The sequence below is a fragment of the Cygnus atratus genome, chromosome 2, assembly GCF_013377495.2.
Source record: "Cygnus atratus isolate AKBS03 ecotype Queensland, Australia chromosome 2, CAtr_DNAZoo_HiC_assembly, whole genome shotgun sequence".
In the NCBI taxonomy this organism is placed as follows: domain Eukaryota; kingdom Metazoa; phylum Chordata; class Aves; order Anseriformes; family Anatidae; genus Cygnus; species Cygnus atratus.
Window position 1 is genome coordinate 138,234,292 of NC_066363.1, and position 26,012 is coordinate 138,260,303.

At 36.1% G+C, this 26,012-nt stretch overlaps 1 protein-coding gene across 1 annotated transcript in view; it reads left to right on the plus strand.

Moving 5' to 3' along the window:
• Positions 1–26,012, plus strand: part of VPS13B (vacuolar protein sorting 13 homolog B) — a 476,457-nt gene that overhangs the window by 289,947 nt on the left and 160,498 nt on the right. The window contains exons 31-33 of the mRNA XM_035546369.2: positions 12,669–12,872; positions 23,767–23,893; positions 24,914–25,057. Of these exons, the coding sequence (XP_035402262.1) occupies positions 12,669–12,872; positions 23,767–23,893; positions 24,914–25,057 (475 nt within the window). The remainder of the gene's footprint in view (positions 1–12,668; positions 12,873–23,766; positions 23,894–24,913; positions 25,058–26,012) is intronic.

The window sequence follows — 26,012 nt, forward strand, 5'->3', positions numbered from 1 at the left end:
AAAACCTCTGTTCAAAAACATCTTTGACAGCTTTGTGTATATGCTGTAGGCTTTAATAGGCTTTAACTGATTTACCGTGAAGGTTTTCTATTTAGTGTTTAAAAAAGCAATGGTGTATTCTGTGGCTTCCTATGGTGGGATGTAGACTTCTAAGAATGTATTGTGTCCTGCTACCAAAAGCTGCCTCAGCAACAGTTTATCATTAATAAGAATACTGTTGAGTTTAGGCTTTGGCTGTTTTTGTCATGTCCTTTACCTGTTCTCTATGATTCTTTATGATTTTTGTGTATTTTATACTTTCGTACTAACGATGAGTTTTGAGGTCAGTTTCCTACCAGATTCCACTTGTTCTGTTTTTCACCTTTTAAAGGTGAAATATGTTTAAAAACATGTTTAAATATGTTTAAAAATATGTTTAAAACATAAATGTTTTAATATATTTATTAAATATATTGTTAAATATATTTAACATATATTAATACATTAAACTCCAAATTAATATATTAAACTCCAAATATGTTTAAAAACTTTTACATAAATACCCCTTTTAAGATAGTGTGGTCTTCGAGTTCCTAAAAGTTTATTTTTAGGAATTTCAGTTTGTTGGTATCACAGTTAAAGATTTAGCAATAGTATGCTATCAAAACAAAAGCTATCAATTTATTTTGTCACAGAAGTAACAAAAATCTAATCGCTTCAATCTCAGATAACTGCTTGTAAATTTAAGTTGCAGTAATTACGTTTAATAATATGAAAGATTTAGCGGTTTTACAATTGACCAAAGGAATGGGACTCAAAATGTGTTGTTTATATTCATAGCTTTTTTACAGGTTTTAAGGCAAGAATCTGTGTATCAGAATTTCATTTGTAAACTGACTTTTCAGGGAGATCTCCCTTGGAGCTCTGCTGCATCCTTCCACATCTTTTGAATGTTTCACTAAATTAATTAAAAATGTTTGGAAAAAGAGAGAGAGGGAGAGAGAGAGGGAGAGTCCCTTTCAGTGATGTGCACAATACCTCTTCATGGCTTTAGTCTCTTGTTTGGTTGGGCTTTTTAAGAAAGCCTTCCTAGATCTCTATATGGAATTTGATACCTCTTGTCAAAAATTGTTAATACTTGAAAACTTTATTTGGTGGTAGTATGTCAAGGAGAATATGCTTGACTTTTAGGTGTGATTCAGATAGTCATGCTGTGAGAAAGATTAGAAATGATCTTGTAAAGAGGAAACGAGTTCACTAGTAGTAACATAATTAAAAGCTTTACCTTAAGTCCCTAAAAGAACTGATGAAATACCTTCAATAGGTATGTTGTAATCTCCAAAGCCAAAATATACTATAGTGGAGCACTCTTTTCCTCTCCTTCAGTCTTCCCTCAAAGCCAGAGAAAAATCGGAAAATAATGGTGGGGAAGTGGTTTCACAATGGAGATGCTGTTCAAAAGCTTTTTCTGAGAAGGAAAAAGAATCCACCGTAATGGCATGGGGAATCTGGAAGTTTTGGGGACTACATTTTTCTGGTTCTCAAGCATTTGACAATAAACCTATAAATATCCAATACAGAATAATACAAGAGCAGGGAGTTCAAGGGCACTCAGTACTTGATGTTCAAGAAGAATTCTCTGAACAGAGAAAAGAGAAAACTTAACGGGTATTTTGTGTTTTATCCTGTGTTTTGATAACAACATCCTGATTGTTCAAGTCCCAGCGTTCTATGAAAAAAAGATAGGAGAAACAGCAGTTTGGAAAATTACCTTTCAGACTCTGAATTCCTGTAAGAATTAAAATGAGCATGCTTGCATTTAAGCAAGCTGGAATGCTAGTTAGTAATTCATCGATACTAAATTTGCTCTAGAAAGAACTAGACATGGAACTAAAAGAATAATTTCTTTTATAGCTGAGGTCTTGCGTATAGGTTAGCTTCTGTCTGTGTAGCAAGCGTTTCTGCCCACAGGCATGTGAACTCAAAGCTGTAATTCTCACAAAACTTACAGTGGTAAAATTTTACAGGCACTGATGATTTTGCATTGACTTCCCTGAACTGAGGATTTATTCATTACATAGGACATAACTGAAGAAAAGAAGTAAAATTGAATTTAAATCACAAAGGGAGAAGGTCAGACTTACAGGTACAAATATTCAGGATGTAAACTTAGGAAAATCAATTTCAGGGGGTAAAACATCTTTGAGAAAGAGGAAGGACTAGGAAGAGTGGGAGTACACCAAATTCCTTGCCTGAAAACACGGTACAGTAGATGCAATTAATATGCAGAGATTCATCATGTCTAAAGAGGAGACCGTGGTAATTATGAAAGGAAATTGGCATTCACAGGTTTATCAATATCATGAGAAACGAGTAAATTTGCAACCTAAATTAGAAGCAGGAAGAGAGTGAATGTCTGCTTAAAAAAAAAAAAAAAAAGTGGATTGCTATGAAAAAAAATCAACATTAAAGCAAATCTGATTTTCTCAAGTCAGGTAATTGTGTTTTCAACAGGAAATGTATAAGCTTCCTAATTGGGTTATCAGTCAGTCACTTGCCCCTGTTTTGCTGCTTAGGTGATTTTTACTTCCTCTTCTAAAGCTGTCTCAACATCTCTTAATTTTCCACGTTCCACTACAAAAACATGTCAGTGGTCTGAGCTTGCCCTTGGTCATGTTTCCATCCAGTCCCAGTCTTGGTACATTCCTGAGACAGCTCAAATCTTACATATTCTGTCAGTAAATCTAGATAAATCTCAGTATCTAAAGTCAAGCACAAATACAGGCTAGGCAGAGAATGGATTGAAAGCAGCCCTAAGGAGAAGGACCTGGGGGTGTTGGTGGATGAGAAGCTTAAAATGAGCTGGCAACGTGCGCTTGCAGCCCAAAAAGCCAACCATATCCTGGGCTGCATCAAAAGCAGCGTGGCCAGCAGGGCGAGGGAGGTGATTGTCCTCCCTCGTTCTGGGCACTGGACCAGGTTGCCCACAGAAGCTGTGGATGCCCCATCCCTGGAGGTGCTCAAGGTCAGGCTGGAGGGGGCTTTGAGCAACCTGTTCTGGTGGAAGGTGTCCCTGCCCATGGCAGGGGGTTGGAACTGGGTGGACTTTAAATAAAGTCCCTTCCAACAACAAAAAAATAAAAATAAAAAAATACATTTTTATCCATTGGTAATGGACTGAAATAATGGAGTAAATACTAAGATCATATTATATATTTATTAAATTTCACAGTATTTATAGAATTGCAGAATGTAAAAGCAAGAACAATTCAGAATCATGTGAGCTGAGCGTCTAGTTTCGACAGACTAGCAGTGGTTAGCTGGCTGCAGTTTCATAACCTGTGAGCTGGGGGAGGTCTGGCTGAACCTAAGTATTTTACTATCTTCAAGTAGGTTTTTTCTAAAATTATTTTAAATAAAGTGAATCCCCACATTTCCTTTGAATTCCAAATTTTCTAATGAGATCCAAATGCATCCTGTAGATAAGTTGATAAATGAGAATATTCAATAAAAAGTAGCATGCCTTAGTCATGTCATTATAGTCTTAAAAGATACAAAATATGAAGATAAAACTACTCCCATACAGCTCATAATGTGTACAAAATATGCCATTCTTCATTTTATCAGAGAATGATTCATGTGGGAAGATCAGATTTGTATAGATGGCTTTAAGAGTTTCTTCTACAATCTAACTGATTAGCAGAAGTTTGAAACTGTGTTGACTCTCTACTCATAATCTTTTGTTTTCTTTCAGTATTAATATGATAAATCTTTTGAAATGTAAAATACACATCATGCAATGTATCTTTTATTTCCATAGTATTATGAATAATTCCTTTTACAGTCTAAGAACCACTGACAATGAATTCAGAAAATTTGTACCTCTTCTCTTTTTTTTCCTCAGAGCATTTTTAGTAGTAAACTACCCTTCAATCTATCTTGAATTTGTACTAAATATGGAAATGCTAATAACAATAGTTTAATGGGGTATAAAGGAAGACACAATACTGTTTTTAACGTGAAAGGTAATATATTTCATATTGAGTATGGAATGGGTCTTCTACCGGGACAGTTTCTCAATGACATTTAAATGAGAAACGCACTGCAAGGACTACAGGAAAGAAGTATTTTTTTTAAATATAATTTTTAAGAAAGATGAGTGTTTCATCTTTTTCAGCACAAAGTGACTTTAAAACAGTAGGTTGGGCTATTACTGGTATCACACTATTATTGGGGTATTTTACAATATAATATTCAATATTTTTTAAGTATTTACAATTTGCCATTATGAATGCAACAATTCTGCAAAAAGAAAAAAATATATATGTGGCATTTGGGAGGTTAATCTTTGTCAAAGGTAAATGTGAATTACGCCTTGGAAAGTTAAACAGTTAAATATTTGCCATTTAGAGTGGTTTTGCGTTGTACTATGTATGCTGCAAACATCTACTACAATATATACATGCTGAAAATACGGATAGGTAGATACTGTTTAGAATAAAGGAAAAAATTGGTATTTATTTCTAATGTTCAGTAATACTTGTACAGAATTTGACTTATGTTTAGGTATGAGTTCGATATACAATATTTCAAAAAGAAATCCTGTCCCATGTCAGTTTATCAAGCAAACTGTGGACAGTATGTCTTCGAGATTGTACCATCGTACCTGACCATACTGCACCACTTAAAGATATACCATGCATAAAATATGAAGACTGTGTTTGGTGAAACTCAACATTTCCAGGTCAATTTATAGAACAACTGAAAAGACTGAGGTATTGTATCAGTAAACTAGGTGAAATGGTCAACTAAACTAAAGTAAAATACAGGATGAAAGCAGTGACAGAATAACAAGAATGTTTACCTTAGCTATATGGTAAACCAATCATGCATGAAATATTTGAGAAATCAAAACTAAAGGTCCTCTTACAGCCAAACAGCATTAAGTTTTGAGATAAAATTATTTCTACCGTGAATCTAAAAGCATAAAAGCGTTTGGGTTACATTGTATTTTGACTTCTTTTTGCTAACCTCCCTACCCCAGGCTTCCACTTAAACTCTTCAAGCTCAGTCCTCACTGACTCTGTTCAGAGAAACTCTATTCCACTTGTTTTTTGTAGAAACATTTGGCATCCAAAAATATCATACAGATCTTCCTTTGGAATTGTGCATACTTATCATTTATACAGTCTGTCAACTGTATATTTATACTATGCTCCCTGAATTTGGGTGAATGCTTAAGAAATATAATGAGATTCCTCAAACTGTCTAAACATTAAACAGTATAAAAATGAAAAAACTGATCTTTAAAAGTTCAGACTTGCTCAGGCTGTTATTTTTGCTGAGGAATTTAAACAATAAAGTTACAAAAGTCATTAAACCAGATGACATCTAAATGCACAGCTGCAAACTTTAGCTTTGTTTCGTTTCATGCTTTTTTTTTCCTGACAGGCTGAAATTACTTTGTAGTTTACCATACCATACCTTATCATCATGGGATCATTCATTCTGTGTTCCAGATACAAGTCTAGAAGACAACTGCACTGCAAAAGTTCATCAGCTTATTTGCAGGAAATGACTATACCAGCGACCTTGGAGCAAGGGACTGCTTCTAAATGTCTGGTCACCTCACAGGATATGTAGAGCATTTCCTGCCTGTAGGACTAGTGGAAGGAAGCACCAGGCCGAAATGTTTGATGTGTGATCTACTGTAATTCCTTTCATGTGTTCAGTGGCTTTTATATGATCAGTGCACAGCTACCAGTCCTGTCCTTGGTGTAGTCCAGTTCACTGAATTCTGACCTTCCTAAATGGACAGCAAACAGAATTATTGTACCACTCACCTGGCACCAACACTGTAATTAGTGGGGTGGAGGGATGCTGTTATTTTTTCCTCTGAATATGTACCCGCTGGTTTTCAAAGGGAAAATATTTAAGTAAAAATATTTAAGTTACATAAATAACATCCTGTTAAAAATTAACAGTACTTAATTTTAAAATGTTTTTATACATTTGTGTTCATATAACGCTGTATCTCGAAATGATTTATATGCAATTAATCATATTCACAATGTGATTTTGACATTATGCTCACAATATGTATGAGTAAATTGGTGGCTGAAGATGTTAATTTTGTTGCTGAGAGTCACATAATAAGCTTGGGGTGGGGTGGGGTAGAAATGAAACTTGCCTCTCCTATTTTCCTTTGGCATGTTCTAGCCTTGAAGAGAGGAAAACATGGCCAGCCCAGAGGCCTGTCCCAGCAGCCTCCCTTGTTCCCAGCCTCCTTGTGCACAATGTCTGGGCACCTGGCAGACTTAGTTCTTCTGCACATCCATGTACCCAGTTAGGTTTGTCACCTCCGCTGTAGCCAAAAGAGCATCTTCTAGTCTTTTGGGGGAGGGTATCAGCCACATGTGCAAAATACTCTCAAAGCATTCAATTCAGTTCTTCATATTTCTTCTTTTATGTGTTCAAAACCCATATTTCTTTCCTTTTGCATTATGGTAGCTCAGTGAAAATAAGTCCTTTTAAAAATGGTTTAGGGTGAAAGTAAATATGTGCACAATTCAATTGTAGTAGTTGATGAAACTGGTTAAGTTAAGGACACAAAGTTAGCCAGAAGAAAAGTGATTGTCTGCTATTTCAAAAGTATCTCTGAGCAGGATTAAGAACTGAGATTTTTACCTGTACCGTTGTCTATATTTATACTTACAAAGTTTACAAATTAATTGTAAGGGAAGACCTGTCTGCTCCAGCTTGGCAAGAAAAAAGCTGTGCTGAAAACTTTTAGTAAAAAGTAAATGGCATATTTTGGTAAGATTCCTGGAAAAAAATAGCTTTATTACTACTATCTTCTGTAGAAGACAGTTTTTGCTGAACAACTGGAAAGGTCTAGAAGCTGTGAAAGGGGATAAGTCTGTGTTTGTATGTATCCTATTTACATTTGTTTCAAACGTGACTGTTTAATAACAGTTGGAAATATTTAAGAGAAACAATTGTAGATAGTGTGATGGCATTGCGGAAGAGATGACCATCTTCCCTTGATGTCATTCATTTGCAGGGAACTTGGACATTCTTAGTAGTAGATTCTGCACTGTGCTTGAAGTGTCTTGAAGCTCAGCTGTCTTGAAACAGCAATAAATCAAACTCCTTTTCAAAGGTTTATTTTCTATACGTGTATCTAACACCACATCCATATGTATTCCAGACTCTGAGGAGACTAACAGACACACAGTGACACTCGGCAAAACCTTAGTACTCTTCTGTTAGTTGGTCTGTTGGATGGTTGTGGGTCTGGATGAGCTGTCCTGTAGATCCAGTTGTCCTTTGTTTTTTTCCCCAGGTGCTCTGACGTTCATGTTTTGAATGATGCCTTAGTACACACTAGTGCACAGCAGAATCTTTTTATTATTATTATTTATTGTTATGATGATTTGAAAGCACAGAGTTCCATAATTGCTGTAATTTGCATATTCTTGAGTTACCTAAAGTTCTCTATAACTACTTGGTGTCTCATCTTCCTCTTTAGCTTTTTTACACTTGTACCAATTTCTCTCTTGGCCATGGTATTCATCTGGAGGTATACAGAAAGCAAAAGGAACTAAGCTGCGTAAGAGACACAAGTCAAACATTTAAGCAGCATTATATAAAAACAAAGGAAAATTATCCAGGTTGTACTTTTGACTATTGCTTGACTGTATCAATTGTTTGAAACTGCCTAGCACGATCACAAGAAGTTTTTGTACATATTTCAGTTACTGCTGGTCTTCCTTTTTCAGCATGCTAATTGCACAAGTAATCTACCTCTTAAATTGATTTATGTCTATGCAAAAAAGCTATAAACACTGCAAACCATTGTATAGTTATAAGTATGACCATTGATGACTACAAAAAGTATTCAGTTGGAATTCAGTTAATAACTTATTCCTCAGATTTAGTAATGTGATGTTATTTGTCTACTATGTAAATGTTTAGAAGCGGTTAATCATTTTTACTTTGCTCATGCAGCTGGCATTGCTGTTTTCTTTTACAAGGTCCTCCAAAGCTGAAACTAAATCCAGGTACTTTAACCACTTTGACTTACAGGACACTCACACCATGTAGTGTACTTCTGTAGGGGATGATGGTGTATCTGGCTGTACAGAACACAAGACTAATGAGCTAATAAGGGAAATGTAATTTTTGTTGTTATGAAGCAGATGCCTGCGAAGATTAATTAATGTTACAATGGAAAGTGAACAAGACAGCATCACTTGGTAATCAGTAAAGCATTAAACAGAGGAGTCTTACTGTACTGAGTTTGTATTTAATCATTACAGTGCTGAGATAAGAATTATATAAAAGTTAGAGTTTACTATTCATTTGCTAAAATGGTGATCTGGATAAAGAATTTGATGGTATCCAATCCAGAGTGTGCTGCCAGCAAGTGTGGAGATGGGGCAGTAGTTGAGTTCTGGGGCTGAGCTGGAGAGGGGAGAAGTAGTGGCTGCCAGCAAAGCCAGCCATATGTGGCATAGCTCTGAGAAAAATAGCAGAAATGGTGAGAAGTGGGGTATACTGCTGGCAGCATTTGAGTCTGCTCTACTGACATGGATTAAACTGTTCCCATCATAAAACATTATGTCTGTTAAGCCACAAATGAGTCTCTGTAGGGACAGATAGCAGAGTGGGGAAGAAACGCTGAGGTTACCCATTAGGAAAGATATGGAGCTCAGGCTACATGGCAGAAAGCATACCCAGGATTATGAACAAAATTTTAGAATTTTGTCAGGACTGATGCTTCTTGCGTAAGGATGTCTCCTCCTCCTTTCTTGTAATAAGAGAATTTTCTTAGCTCCAGCTTTTATCTAATTTTAGCATTAGAGCCCGATCCCATCTTTCTTCTCTCTCCTGTCCTCTCCTGTGTCTTATGTGTCCTGTATTTTCTTTCTCTTTCTTCTTTGGGTCTTTCTGACAAATATGTCTTCTAATCTCTCCAAATTTAATCAAATCCAAGTCTTCCATTACCAACTGCCGTGATACAGTGTTTCTTTCATTCATGCTCCAAGATCATGTCCATGTAGCACATGTTCTGCAATGATAGGAAAGTTATTTTTTTCTCCCAGTGACTCAAGCTTTAGCTTCTTTGTGGCAATGGCATCCACTTGCTATAAGAAAAGGAGAGAGAGCAAAAAAAAAAAGTTGTCTTTTTTTTCAGAAAGCTGGTTCCTGCCTTGAGTTTTACTAATAAAAGCTCAGCATTTTGGAAGGCCAGTATTGTCATCATAGATGCCCTAGGTTTACCACACTTTTTCTTTCTGCCCTTAACATCATGCCCTGTAGCATCTCACTCTAAATGGGGCTGTTGCCCATTGCTTCCCCAAGAAACAGTTGTTTCAAGTTCCCCCAAATTTGGTATAACACTTTCAGTGGCCTTGTCAGGGAGAATAAGTTAAGAAATTATGTTGAACAGAATGGGAAAAATGCAATTATGGAGTACGAGGTCAGCTATAAATATTGCTGTGATTTCAACACTAGTTCAGCAACTCCTTGTTCGTAGATCATGGGATTTCCTACTCATTTAGACTCAAACTGTATAAGCAGAAGAGAAAGTAGTCCTTTTGCATAGCATCTGTATCCAGGTCCAACTTTTATCTCTATAAAATAGAGGGTGTTTTTTGATCCAAGCTTATTGTCTGTTTCCTTTGGAATTAGAATAGGAAGCATCTTTTACCATCAGGGCAAAACCTTTAATTTGAATGGATAGCTTTCTCATCTCTATACCTGGGAGGGGAAATGAGTACACACAGAGATCTAGTAAGTGCTGAAAGAAATTAACTGTTATGTGTGAAGTCTATGTATATTTCTTGATTGTTACATAATGTATAGACTTACAATGCTTTTTTTCCTGCCTTGTTTAGCTTTTTGTAGGTCTCAGATGAGTTATAAGTGGATAGATTTAACTTCTTTATAGTGGGTCTCAGAATTATGCCTATTCAGCAGCATGAAGTAACTGGTTCAACATGAGCTGTTTCTTATATAAACATACAAAAAGCCTGACCCAGACTAAATCAATTTGAAAAGAAAAACATTAAAGCTGTGTTTCCTGTTATATGCTGATGGTCTTCTTTGTTTGCTTATGATCTTACTGTATTATTGACCAACTGTTGTAGTCTATACCACCTGCCGAAAGGTTCAGATGGGATAGTGAGGTTGTTTTCAGAAGGGTGAAGCAATTAAAATCATTACTCCTACAGTACATTTCAGATGGTAAAATAACTTTTATGCTAGGGCTAGAAAAGTCTTGAATCTCAGCTTACTCTTTTTCCCTGATTTTATTTTCTGTAAGGGTTTTGAAAGCTACAGAATGAAAAAGACTACAGACCTTATGCATAGTGTATGTGTTTAAGATTAGGCCAATTCCTTCATTTTAACCTATTCTCATCCTTCTTGAAGGTATATACCTAATAAAACAGGGGCCTTACTTATAAAAATGGTTCGTAAAGAAAACCACAAATAAGTGGTCATGTAAATGTGTCTATGTACATATTTGGAAAAAAAGCTATATTTTGATCCTTGTATAAAGCTGGCAAGTTGTACTTCTGAAAGTAATAATCAGTCTAGTCAAAATGTAAAAAAAAAATAAAATAAAAAATCCTTTACATTAATATTATACTAGCCATGAAATACACTAGTACCCTATGTCCAAATAGTAGCTCTGTGTATTTTGCTGCATGGAAGTGTGTGTGTGTGTCAAAGAGTGATTTCATTGTTTTTGTAATTAAATAAGTTATTTTTGAGGGGAAGAACGCCATTGTCACAATGTGGAGTTTCATATTGCCACACACAGACAAATTTTGCTCTAGGAATTCCGTTCACCACATCATGGTTGTGCTGAACAAGCCTAAGGAATATAGTGCTGGGTACAGTTTAATGCAAGCTCTCGAGCTGCTCATAAAAGAATGAATGAAAAAATTTCTTTACTGTTAAGTAGTGGAGAGAATGATTCATTATGCAGGTAAAATGATCATATTCTGTATTTTGTATACTTAAACAGGTTTCATAAAATATGTAAGTTGGTGCTTTAATTTCAGTAATATTTCACAAAACATATATTCCAATATTTACTTCCATTGAACAAGGTAAGTAAATAGACACTGGGCCAAACAGTAATCTGTAGTTTATAAATAAATAAATAAGACTACATACATGTTGAGGAAATAATGCCTAGAAAGAATAATAAAAGACACAGTTGTTGTGGTTAGATCTCTCTATGTGAAAAGTTGACAAACACATTCCTAAGTTTTAAGAAACCACATTTAATTTTGAAATATCACTGCTGACATAACAGATTTTCAGTGCATCTCAGATAAGCATTTCAGAAGGTTATAGGGCTACTGAATGGTGCCATCACACTGCCTCAGCAGGTGTGACTCTGGTCAGAACTGTTGGCTTTCCTGCCATTTGCATGCCCCTGTGGGTAGATAATTAATTCATTATCTTAATTGCTAGCATACTCCATCAGTGACAATGGCAATGGTATCAGCAGTTTCAACTGTGTTTGGGTTTGGGCAGCATAGGGACTGCACTTTGAAATATGGTGCATACCAATACCTATAGATTGCATTAGTGCATGTATCACAGATTGCAGTGTGCTGCTTTTAACCCTTCAAACTTCAACTCAGTAATGTATGAAATCATTAAAAATAGATTATAATTTGATGTGAGCGTAGATTCAAAGCAAAATGAACAAGATCATATCCTTGTGCCTTTTCCTAGCTTGTTAAAAAAAAAAAAAAGTGGTAAGTTCAATTGTGCTTTTTTATTGTATTACTAAATGAGCATTGTGGATAAAGTTATGTTGTTCACTATATAGAAAGGGCAAGTTCATTTCTTGGAAGATTTCCTAGCTCTCATTAGCAAAAGGCAAATTATAGTAGATGACTCCTCTCGTACTGGTTACTAGTAAGAACAAATGGTCTTCACAGCACCCACTCATCTTAAATCTCTTGATGTTTTGTTGAAGCTTGATACGACTGTTCTCCAAGCTCAGCTGCAAATACAAATATTCTTCCAATGCAGCAGAATTTGGCAGAGTCCACAAGTAGTGTGGTTCACTCAAAAATGCTTTTTTTCTCCCTTGTCAGAAGAATTTTAATAACACAACTCTGTACTGAAATTATGTGTTAAAAAGATTTTCTTCATCTTAGAATGTTCTTTTTAATTTTTATTCTTTCGGGTAAGTTTGAACAATTATCGCACAGTATAGTTGTTCACCATACTGACATGTAGCTGTTCTTTTTGAAGACCTGAATAACACATCCTTTATCTCTTCAGTAGATGCTTTCCTGCATTTCCCATAAGGCTGCTCGTATGGACCTGATTCAAAGTCCACTGAAGTCAATGGATTGATCTCATATTGACTTTGGTGGATCTGGCTAAACTTTGAAATATATTTATTTACGTATCCCTCATTCAAATCCATAAGAGAGAGGCAGCTGGATACTTTTGAAGATCTGGACCTAAATTAATGCTTGGATATAATCAAGAGTAGCAAAACACGTACCTGAGTTTTCTTATTTTTGTATCTTAATTGTCTTACTAAGCAAAACTTGTTCATTGCAAATTTTAGTCTGATTTTGAGCTTTGTTCACGATTGCTCTCTTCATTGCAATTTGTTCTGAAGTGCTTTTTTTTTGGTATTACAGAAGAGCACTGAATCTAGGAATTCTTCGAGACCCTGGATCAGAAGTTGAAGACAGACAATATCAAATAGATCTTCAATCTATAAACATTGGTACTGCTCATTGGAATCAGTTGAAACCAGAGAAGGAAAATGGAAAAGGAGGGGTTTTGCCAGAGAGTGAAAGAAATTCTCAAAATCCAGCACTTGAATGGAACATGGCCAGTAGGTAGGAACTTTTTTTTTTCACTCTCTTCTAAAGTTACATAGCACAAACATTACAGATATTATTTGCAGTATATCTGAATCAACTAACTCTGAATTGTTTTTTTGCATGGCAAGCACATTTGCACGGAGTTTTGGATTATGCATTTGAAGGGAATATCACTACTAATTGCTGCACTGCAGTTATTGTCTAGTTATTGTGTCTTTTTTTCCATTATAAGCTCTTTTCTGAGTGGCTTATTGTTATGTCCATAAAAATAACTCCAGGGCTGAGACATGACATTCAGCTTCTCAGTCTACAAGCAACAGGAGGTTTTGTTTTTGTTTTTAACTTCTTTTGTTTGTATTATTACAAAGCTTGAGTAAAACCAGCTTAGTCATTTTTAAGTTAGAGGAGGATAAAGTAGAACATTTCCTATTGGTTCTGAACTGTTTTTTGTGCTTCTGTAACTAAAACCAGACAAATTTTTAGAATGAGATATTTAAACTGAGTCTTCCTTGTATACTGTGTGATACACATGCAAAGCCCTGCCCTCTATATAAACAAAACTGAAAGGTAAAGCCTGCATACACTTGCTTGGTATTTTAAGTTTTAAAATTATAAAATACTAGTTTTAATTTTTTTTCTGATTTTGGAGTTTTTGAAATTTAATTTCTAGTTTTAATATGCTTTTTTGTTTTACTCTACAAATTCATACATATGCTATAAAAGTGCATACAGGTTTTACAGGTTATATAACAGTCAAAAAATACTTCCTGTATACCTCCTTCTGATTGAGTTTTGCTGGGAGCTCCTTGCTCATCCATGTAGATCTCCTGCCCCCTTTGCATACCTTCTTTCTCATAGGGGTACACTGATCTTGTGTTTGGAGGGAGTGATGCTTGAATACTGACCAGATCTCTTGGACTCCTCTGCTTTCAGGGGCCCAAATCCATGGGATTCCTCCAAGTGGATTCCTGAAGCAAAAGTTTGCTCTCCTGAGGTCCAGAGTTGCAATCCTACTTATTGCCCTGCTTCTTCCATGCAGGATGCTGAAATCCACCATCTCATGGTCACTGCAGCCAAGGCTGCTGTCAACTTTTACATCTCCAGCCAGTCCTTGTTTGCTAGTACAAGGTCCAGCATCACACCTCTCCTCATTGGCTTTTCCAACAACTGTATCAAAAAGTTATCATCAGTGCTCTGTAGGAACCTCCTGGACTGTTTGTGCCTAGGTGTGTTGTCTTTCCAGCAAATATCAGGGTCATTGAAATCCCCCATGAGAACCAGGGCCTGTGATCGTAAGGCTACTTCCAGCTATCTGTAGAAGGCCTCATTGACTTCCTGATCAGGTGGCCTGTAGTAAACACCCACAACAGTCACCCATGTTAGCCTGCCCTTTAATCCTTACCCATAAGCTCTTGACTCACCCTTTATCCACACCGAGGCAGAGCTTGATACATTCCAATTGCTCTCTCACATAAAGAGCAATTCCACCACCTTGCCTTCCTGGCCTGTCTTCCTTAAAAAGCACATAGCCATCTCTGATAGCATCCCAGTCATGTGAGCTATCTCACCATATCTCTGTAATTGCAGTGAGATCATGGCCCTGTGACCACATGCAGATCTCTAATTCTTCTGTATATTCCCAATGCTTCATGCACTGGTGTACAGGCATTTCAGAGAGGTAATCGAGCATGCAGGTTTCCCAGCAGGATTGTAAGAGGATCCTCCACAGCCATGTGCTGTACACACTTCCTTGGCTGCATGCACCCCCTGGAGGCATCCCAACTTAAGCCGTGTTTTGCTGACTACTCTGTCTCTGTGATGTTCCCCGTTCCCCTTCTTTCAGAGTTTGAAGCCCTCCTTTACCAGGCTGACCAACCTGTTGGCAAAGACACGTGTGCCTCACTTAATAAGGTGGATATCGCCTCTCCCTGTCAGTTGTCAGTCTTCAGACAGGGTCCTGTGATCATAGAAACTGAAAACGTGTTGCCAACACTAGCAGTGCAGCCAGTTGTTAACTTGGAAAATCTGTCTGCTACTCCTCCCATCCTCCAGCGTCACTGGCAGGATTGAGGACAAAATGACCTGGGCTCCCAGACCCTTGACCACCATCCCTAGAGCTCTGAAATTTTGTCTGATGGTTTACAATTTGCCCTTGGTATCATTAATGTCCACATGGAAGAGCAGGAGAGGGTAATAGTCCAACACGTGGACAGGCCTTGGCAGTCTTTCCATGATATCTCGTATTCAAGCCCCTGGCAGACAACAAACCTCTCTAGACAGGAGATCAGGTTGACAGGTTCCTCTGTCCCCTGCAGCGTGGAGTCACCCACAACAATCAATGCCTCTTCTAGGTGTTCCCGTATGGCGCAGGGTCTGTTGGCCCAGTTGCTTCCCTACAGTCTCACTCTCAGCCATTGCCTATTCTTAGTTGCCCTGGTTGATATATGAGGAGCAGATCAGGCTGCCTTACTCAACTCCAGAGTCTCCCCTGATGTGATGGATCTTTCTTCTTCAGTCTAGAGAGTGGTGAAGAGGTTCAGCAAGAGCACGTCAGGCTTCGGGTGAAATCTCTTCCTCCTGCTGGTCCTTGCCATGTCAAGCTTCCATTCTTCTGCATTATTGGCCCCCCATTCTGTGGTGCTGTGTGTGCTTGGCTCTTTGGCCGTGGGTCCAATCTTTATGAAATATATGCACAATTTTATGTCTCCCAAGATACAGATTCCTGTCTGAATTAAGCGATGTGTTCCTGAAATTTAAATAGAAAAACAGGACGAATCATGAGGGAAGACAAAAATTGAACTATTGTTCATTTAATTTTCAAGAGTAGGGAAGATGACAGGAATCTGTGAGATTTTCCTGAAAGTAGGGCAAGCTGTAGTAAAAGAAGCTACATGAGGATGGCATGAAGCCTAAGATTTGTACATGATGAATTGATGAAAGATCAAAAGAGCATAGAAGGCCATTCTGGAGGGATACGTGCAGGAAAACAGTATGACCAAGAATAAACTCTAGTTTGTCACTGAAAAACAGAGGTCAGTAACAGCAGATCTAACCAAAGCAATGATAAAATCACAAGGAGGGACTGGAATGCAGATGAAAACACATTTTTTGTTTTGTTTTGTTTTTCTTTTTTTTCTTTTTTTTTGTATATTTGTATTTTTTATTTATTTATTTATTTGTATCAGTTAAACACAGTGATAGTATTGGTTCTTCAATTATAAGATCACCTGGTTCTCTCCTGCCGTATAATGATTTATTTATTTATTTATTACTAACACAATTTCATAGACAACTTTGCTTTTAAATTCTTGGTCTTGAAAATATATACGTGACCCCTTCTATTTAGACCTTGATTTTGGGCAAGTTGCCCATCAAGTTCTTTCTCACAAAATGTTGTGGGGCCACCGGCATTTCTTTAAAGATGACATTAATCTCCAAAGGACTTATGGCCAATCTGTGAGTAAAGCTAACGTTACAAAACCAGCCACTGGGGAATTGCCTTTCCTTTTCCTTCCCGTTGGTGGCTGAAGTCATGTTGCTAGCAAACTTCAGTCTGAGCTTTATGGTTATAGATTTTGATAGGAAAATTGGTGGGATAACTAGAAAGCTATAGAGATAAGAATAAGAGAAACAGTTGAAAATAATCAGAATTCTCTTTTTTTGGTATAAGTGCTTGGATATTATTCTTTTTCCCAGCAGACTTCCAAAATAAAATTTTATTACAATGTATTTGGCATATAAGTAAGTTTCTTTTGAAATTGTTTTTACATGAGTCTTCTACTTCATTTTTTATTCTAGATCAGTTTTAATTAAATACATTAGCTTCTCCTTTGTGGTATGCAATGCTGTATTTTAATTCCAGCTTGAATATGTTTAAAGAGAAAGCTGGAATGAGTGTTTTCTTGTCCTTTTGGCTTACGTTTTTACACATTTACTACAATTCTTTTTCAGGATATTCACATTTTTGCTTTTTAATTGGCAGTCAGCTTTGCTGCATCTGGGTCGATTTTATGATCTGTGGAAGTGGTGTGCTGAGAACTATAAGAACCCATATTGAACTTTGCCATCCATTGAGATATTTCCAGCATGTACCAAAAGGGTGGCTGGATGGTGTTTTACATGGTGCTTAGTGTTTTCAGGGTGATTTTCATCTTAAGATTTACTGCAACTATCATGGAAGCTTTATACTTTGACCTACTTGTGATACTGTTTTCTTTTTAATTCTTTAAGTTTCATTGACATGTTTAACCTGGAACATAATGATATTTACTGAATTATTTTAGGGTTAGTTTCATTATTTGGTTTACATGTACTTCTCCTTGGTTTTACTTATCATTTAGACACAGTGCTATGGTTTATTTGGTTAACTGGATTTTAAAATTCTTTTTCGAGATCCATTTCTCTCTTACTTGACTCATTTTTAATGTATAGACATGTACAGTATAATGTACAGTATAGAATCTAATCTATATCCGAGTATTTCACATACAGAAAACTTCATTAGAGATGCCGCCTTTTATTTTGCATTCCCACTTCCAAATGTATTACTGTTTGTTTTTGGTTTTGTTTTTGTTTAATTAAAGAGCTGTAAAAATTCTAGAATTTATTATATTGTAATTTAGTCTTCTGAGTTGAAATCTGGTCTTGTTTTAAAAACTTGAATGAAAACCAAATCATTCTAAATATAATTTTTTTTTGTATGTAATATAAATAAATATTTGAAAGCTTTTGACATAATTTATAATATGAATGCTTTAGCAACATTTATATAGAAAGTAAATCATTCAAATGTTCCTACCACTTCTTCTGGAGTTCAATATTTGTAGTACTGAATATCTCATGCTTTTGAATTTTTTTTTTTTTTTATCTCTTACAGCGTGATTTGGAAAGAAAGTAATCTTACTTTGAGACTAGGTGTTAAATGTTTCAAGGAGATTAGTCTAAAATTCTTCAAAGTGTTATCCTGAAGCGTCTATGTGCTGCCTCCCATGCCTCTGGAGGTCACTGCAGGAAGAATGGGGGAACTAGAACTCTCTGGCAGGGTGGGTGCCCGCTCTCAGAAAAACCTGTCCAAATACCATGCTGTACTGGGGATTGGGGGTCATAACTCTTCCCATTATGAAATGTTTATCCTTCACTGTAGATGTTATAAAAAGCTCCCTAATGGTGTAATATATAAAAAGAGTACTGGAAACAGTCAGACAGTTCTAATAAGGTTATGTACAAATGAAACCTGTCCACATTTATTCCCTTTACCAAACAGCATGTGGGGAACTGGGAGTACTTAGCCAAAAGAAGTTTTCTTGATTGAAAACTGCTTTTTCAGCTTGCGGATCTCCTCCTCCCTCTCCCTCCTCTCAATGGAAAAAACAACAGCCCTGAAGGAAATAAAGAAATATATCCTCTCTTGAGGCCTCGCCCCCATCCCTGTGCAATCCTTCTACAGCTCCCAGCAGCAACTTCTGCTTCCTGCCGCCTGAATAAACTCTGTTTTAAAAAAAAATAATAATAATTGAGCTTAAAAGCATTACTTCTCTGTGTGGTAATGAATTGAGTGTGGCAATATACTGCATTACAGTTCTGTCCTTGGCATACGACCATCTGGAACAGCTCTTTGCAACTCTCATTGAGTATGTCAGGGAGCCAATGATCTGTTGTATGAAACTGAACAAAATACCACTCTTGCTTTGCAAGGATCCTCAGAAATGTTTCTTGCAGATTTTTCCTTGAATAGTTTTCATTTTCATGTTTTTTTGGAAAGTTGAAGTGCAGCTTGCCAGATTCTAGTAGGGAAGACCAACAAGAAATGATCAGTAGATCCCTGTGTGGGGAAGTACGGGCATTCCTTGTGAATCTTGGAATAAAATACAGTATGTTTGCATTCAGTTTTGTACTTCAGTTTGTTGTATTTATTGTACCTGAAGTCATATTTTTATTTGCACTGTACAAAGCCGTACTCAATAACAAGGGGTATGCTATTTCCTTTATTAATCCACAGCAGTGAAATGTTGCACATCATACTTAATAAGATGAAAATTAGTTTTACCGAGGCATAATTACATAACAATAGTCATTCTGTACAGCCAGATGGTGTACGTTTGTTCATTATCTAGTTCTGGTCATTAGATAGTCCGCGAAGTAGAGTTACACTATTTCACTGTCTTGTGATGATTCTTTGTAACACCTCAGAGAGCTAAAAGAATGTGAACTGTTCTACCCTTTGGAAGATGGAGATCAGAGGCAGGATGATGCAGGTTTCCACAGATTTCATCAGTAGTTAGGTATTCCAGTGCATTTGTAGATCAGGAATTAAATTATTTATACGACTCTTAAGGGAAGCCTGCAAGGTAAAAGTCTTTTTAAGTCCAAAGGTAGCATGCTAACTAATAAAACATCTTCAGGTTGCATGCCTTACACTTCTAGAAAAGACTGATTATGTGGGATATTCCATGCTAATATTTGAATTTTGTTTTTCACATTATGGAATTTTATGTGAGGATTCTTCTCTCCGTAGATAGTAAACTTACATGGCATAAGGGAGCTCTTAGTTGTCATTCATGAACTCAATATATATGAGTTACTTCCTGAGCTATGTATTTTTTAATTATATAAGGACTCAAACTCTGGATTAAGTAAGGTATCATTAAGAAAAAAATGATAATTAGGAATAAGGCAGACATTTCCAAGTTTCACATCTAGGTCATGTTTTATCTCTTACTGGCCAGTATTTGTTGTTTGTTTGGATTTTGTTTCCATATAAAATTGCCAAGTTATATTCCTTATTGTACACTTCCATAGCTTTTCCAGTCTCACATCATCACACCTCTTCTGTTAGTGCAACATCATCTTTTTGGCAGTCCTTCTCCTCATGTAAATTCAAAGCACTTCTGAGTGGATGTAATCAAATGCTGATGAGGGGGAATGGTTTTAAACTGAAAGAGGGGAAATTTAGATTAGAGGTTAGGAGGAAATTTTTCACTCAGAGAGCATTGAGGCACTGGCACAGGTTGCCTAGAGGGGTTGTGGATGCTCCATCCCTGGAGGTGTTCAAGACCAGGTTAGATGAGGCCCTGAGCACCCTGATCTAGTGGGTGGCATCCATGCCTATGGCAGGGGGGTTGGAACTAAATGATCTTTGAGGTCCCTTCCAACCCAAGCCATTCTATGATTCTATGATTTGATGTAATCAAATGTTGCTTTGAATACAAAATTCTGTTCTTCATATTTCTTTATCTTGTCTCCACAACATTTTTTGTTACATTAATCATTAGATATGTCTTTACTTTCAAGGTACTTCTAAACTATCCATTTCTCCTTGTATGTCTTCTTTCATTTGCTTTGACTCAAGTACACTCAGTGCTCATCAAACCTCACCATTCCAGTTAACAGAGCTGCTGCATTTAATTTCCAAAAAAGTACTTTCTTGCTCACTCCTAGGTTATCCTACAGGTTTAAAGGCATCTCCTGTGAACATTCACAAAATTATTGCAATGTCATCTTTTCTCAAAAAAAATCATTTATATTACAGTGTAATAGAAAAACTCGTAAAACAGCTATAACGTTGCCACTGTACTGATGTCATTACCTACAATGCTGTTAGTTGTTACTTTTATTTCCCAGTCTTCAGGTCTGTTTTTTCTTAGATTTAAATTGTAAACCTTTGAGGACAGAGACCATTTTTGTCCTGTGATTTTACAATGTGGATCTGTAGTCAATAACCAGAGTTCATATAATCATTCAGATATAGTCCTAATTCAGCACTGAGTAAAAGGCACCTCCAGACCTTATCATAACTGTTTTGCTTCCTTGTTGCTCTGTGCTAACATATGGACTTTCAAGTACTATGTGCAGTACTTTTAAGTGTAGATGATCAACTGCTTTAACATCTCTAAAAGTACTAGCTTTTCCTTTTTATTTTTTTTTCCGAGACAAATATATAACAGATGCACAAATGAACCATGGAATGAATGTGCTGCAGACACAGAGCCATCATTACGCTCTTCACAATCAAGTTTTTTCATAAGCTCATGTGGCGTACACCTGTGTTAAGTTAACGGTGCACTTAGGTGCAGTGTGGAAGACTTAATAATTCAAAGTGGAATTTGTTTCTTTGTTCCTTTTGTGCACTTTCTCATATCCTCTCCCCTCATTATTTACTGTGCTCTGTTTGCCTTCTGTTTGTACTTACAATTATTTTGCTAATACTTGATTTGGCTGAGCTTCAAATTCACCAACTAGAAATGTGGAAACTAGTAAGTAGAGCAGGACAGGAATACCACATAAGGATGATTTAAAAAAATAAATAAAAAATAAATCAGCAACCAATCTATATTACCAAAAAAGTCCTCTAAGTTGCAGTGTACCGGGTACCTACTAGAATAACATTTGAAAATTAAGAAATTGGAATATTTATAAGCTGAGAAATAATTTGAACAATGGTGAAAAGAGCCAGTTGTAGATTTGGGGTTTAACAAATAGCTTGTTTCTATAGCTCTGTTTCATTTGTCAAAATCATACATACTAGCAGTGTTATGTCCCTTCCCATTGAAGTTTTTTAACATATAGATGTGTGCTCTCTCATAGAATTGTTCTACTACTTAGCTGTTCCATTTTCCTCGGAAACGAAGGCATTTCTTTCTCATCCTATTGTGAAGGGGAAGTAGGAATTGGGAAGAAGGCCATCTGGTTTAAATTTAAAATGAAGGTGATGGCAGGGAGAGAAGCATTTGTAGACCTGGAAAAATCTAAGACACTTTTCTCAGTTGAAGATGTACACTAACCAAAAACTGGTCTGCATTTAATTTGGGGATTTAATTAGACTAATCTTGCTTCAGAAACCATCATTGTAGACCAGCAGAGCAACAGCTTACCAAAATATTAAAGTTTTTACTGTAAGATGGTAAATTTCTCACAGTCACAAATCAACTTGCTTTTAAGCATATTGCTATAACTAGTGTGTAGCCAACTTGGCAGTGATTGTGACGGTCATTTGAAACAAACGTTTGTTACACTTGTGCTCAGTAAATAATAGGTCTATGATCTGTAGCATCTGCTAGCTAACTTCTGTATATTGTTGTCCTAAATAAATTTAAAAGACTTAAGGCCTACCTCCATATGACAGTTTACATTCCCTTATTGTTTGCCATGCCTCCTACAAGTTCTGAGGACTCTCAGACTGTTAGTGAAATTTGAAGCATCAAAATAGTCTAAGCAGTAAACTGCGATCTGTGGTTTCGTGTCTTGCTAGAAATATATCTAAGCCTGACTTCTAGTCATGTTATGATATCTATTTCATTTCATTTCTGCCTAACTGTTGGCCAACAAACCAGCAACATTTGCGATCATGTGCTTTTCAACAGAATCCTTTTCAGAACTATTATCTTTATTCTAGAATATCTATATCGATACCTGTTCTTAATCAAGAACTTTAATCACCTGTTCCACATGTGTCAAGAGATTCCTACATAGACAGATATGTAACCATATCATTTAATGACATTAATATAGGTAATTCTAGTTGATGGTAAGAACTGATTGTATAATTACATAGTTCATGTGTCTGGTTCACTTGGGCAATTTGTGATGATGTCTGAACCACCACATTTCCATTACTAGATAGAATGAGATTAAGTCTAACACAGGTATACCAATCTGACAAGTAGATGTATCTGAAGAGTTCTGTATAGATATATTCTCTGTGGTTTTTTTTACGTGGCAGTGTGGTTTGGTCTTTTATATTGCAATATAAGTTTGCATAATTTAGTGTGTAGTTTAACTTGCATTGTTTCACAGTTGATAATTTCTTATTCTATGGGCATTGGAAAATTTACCTAAGACCAATAACCTTTTCAATAATTTCTAGATTTCTCCTTGGGGAAATGCAGACATTTAGCATTTCTGTAAGTTATGATAGGTAGAAAGAATTACCAAAATCAATCGTGATGGAAGGGCTGTCCCAGGAATTCGAGCTGTATCCTCTTTTAAGGGCTGAGCACCATCTTGATCTCATTACATTATTTTTTTCCCGATCAGAGGCTCTCAGATGGCATTTTGTGGCAATAGTTTATTTGACCCGACACAGAAGATTCTGGCTATTTGGAATGTGTTGTCATAAGCTATTAGCGGTCCATCCATAATGAGCTTGTACCTCTAGGCTTTGTATTTGGTTAAAGGAAAAAAATAAATACCCAGCTGGAAAACAAACGTCATTATCAAGTTTAATGGCACAAATATTCTTGGCAAGCAAATGTTAATATCTAGATGAAAAGGTACCAACTAGGAACAAGCAGTGAAAGAAGCAGTTCAGAAGGACTGTCACCCCTCAATTTTTAAGGCATTTTAAATATTTTGGACTTTATTTGTTATAAATGAAATGTGCAAATCCTAGACTTTTATGATGTTTGGTAGTTTCATTTTTCATATCTCTGATTTTCTGTCAGTTATGTTGTTGTGTGCAGCAACTGTAATTTTTTCACCTCAGGGTTTTAATGCATGAATTCAAGTATTATGGAGGATTCAGGACAGTTATTTGTAAAATGAAGGGCATCCACAGGCATGTTTGAAAAATACTTCTAATAACATTTTTATCTTTGTTCAAATGATTTTGTATAGTTTGGTTAAACAAAAGAAAAGCAATGCCAAATGCGCCAGTTGTCTAACTGGAGATAGATTGAAGAGTCAAATATTTAGACGTATCTTTTCCATGAAATGAAGGAAGAAGCCTGCCTTCAAGATTGGAATAGGTGTGATTTATGATATTTAATGCTTATTGAAGTAACTACCAGAAAGCCAAACTACTGTTGAAGCAGTTTTATGCTACATAATGGATGTAAAGGAAAACATTAGAAGTTTTTGACTCTCAACAATTTATAATGTGATTTAATCCTTTTTTTTTTTTTTTTCCTTTTAGCATAAAGCGGCATCAGGAAAGGAGAGCCATTTTAACTCCAATTTTAACAGATTTCACTGTTCGAATAACTGCAGCTCCTGCAATTATTTTTACAAAAATTGATGGTCCAGAAAATTTACACCCAGAGGTTAGTATAAAATGTGAACAGAAATAGCAGAACTCTTAATATGTGGACAATCTTAATATTTTACTGTTTCACTGTTTTAAATCACAGGTGTGGTAAATTTTCAAATACAGACATCACCAACTGCAAAGAAAAAAAAAATCTTAATTGTTAACTGAAGTGTCTTCTCTCTGCTGGAGAAAGAATTTGTGTATGGCATTTAATATTAAAGGCAGCCTGTCCAGAGGTAGATAAGCTTGTTTGCAGTTCAGAAAATTTGAATCCTTAAAAAAATTGTGATGGAAAGATTTTGAAAATAGGTGCTATAGTACAACATTACAAAATGTTGTATTCACAAGCTTCTCATAAAGAAGTCTGAAAATGCAATGTATATGCTGTCTGTAAGAAGCTAGTTGAGCTGTGTTCTTTTAGCCAAGTTTTCAAGCTCACAAATTTCCACAAAGCATCCACTCCCCAGTCATTACTGTGGGTACTTCAAAGTTATTCCAGGTTTAACAATCACTTTTACCAGTCTGTGGGTCAGCTTGTTCATGCTTAGTCTGTGAAGCGTGTTACACACAAAAGGTATTGACTCTCTTTTTGGTATAGTTTATATCTCAAGAATTTAAAACATTTTATATAAGGAAGATGCCAGTAAGTTTCCGTCAGCTCACAAAGCATATTTTTCATAATAGCTACCTCCTGGGTAGAGCAAAACTGATGCAGGAACATAAAGGGTATTATGTGTGTACTACAACAATGCAATAGATGTGCACAGTTGGAAAGTAACAAATAATGCATATAGAAAGTAAAAATTGAAAACTTCATGTTTTGCGTAAAAGGTCATCACAGATGAAGTGCAGATGTAAAATAACGTTTAAAAAAAAAAAAGAAATAGCTTAGGAGGTGGCTAGGATGCTTAGAATTTATTCAGTGAAGAAATATCTGAGCTTTACTAATCCTTATTTTCAATACATAGTTACATAGAAGCTGAGAATTATTTGCCCAGTACCTGCTATCTAATATTTTCCCTTTTCTCCATAGGAAATTTTGGTGTGTGGTCATTCTTTGGAGGTGAATATGACAACAAATCTGGATTTCTTCCTCAGTGTGGCTCAAGTACAACTTCTTCAGCAGTTGGTACAAGCCAATGTGATTGGACTGGAATCTTCCAGTACCGCCACTGAGGTAGGTTTTTTCCTGGTTTGCAGCTGATTTCTTTTTATAATACCATAGCTCTGAGCAGGTGTTTACATCATCTACAGCGACAAAATTAGAGAGGTAAGTGAAATGCATGTTTTATTATTGTTTGTTTGATCAGTCTTATAACTCATTCTAATATTCTAACAGTAGGAAGGGTCTTATTTTAATAAGAATATTATTCAGTAAATTAGACCGAGGTTATTTTGCAACACCTTATGTAGAAGGAGAATTATCTGATATAAATGATGAAAAAATAAATTTTAAAGTAGTTTTTTAGAGTTGTTTAATTTTTATTGAAGCTTTGGCATCTTCTCATGAATTCGTATTTGTATGCACTAGTTATGTTCTTCATTAAAACCAATAAATTGTAAAATATTCTCTGTGCCTGGTACCCACTACTCACATAAGTATCTTCACTCAAGATCATAGGATTCAATCCATCTCTGAATCTTCTTGTACTTATTCAGTGAGAGAGATGATGGAACACGAGGGATCATCTTCTGAATAATTAATTTAAAAAAATAATTAAAATTATTATATTTTTTAATGGAATCCTGTAGTGTTCAGCAGCCATCTCTTGAATTTGACGTTCTTGTTTATTTCTGGAAGTCAATACTTCAGCTTGTGTAGAAGACTAGTCATTAACAGTGACAGAATTGTGAGTTTAAATAATTAAACTTTTGGGTCGGTCCAAAAAAAAAAAAAAATACAAGAGAAAAGAAAGTGAGAACTTTGCCCTAAGAAAAACTATCTATTGCTTATCTTCATACCAAAGTGTAGTCAGGTTGACAGCATCTTTTAAAGACAGTAGACGTCAATATGTGACAAGGCACCAACTCCACTGGAATGGCTGTTGGGACCCACTGAGAAATCTTCACAAATAAGAAGAGTTAAGGAGAGAGTTAAAGAGGCAAGACACAATCAACTTGTCCTTTCCAAA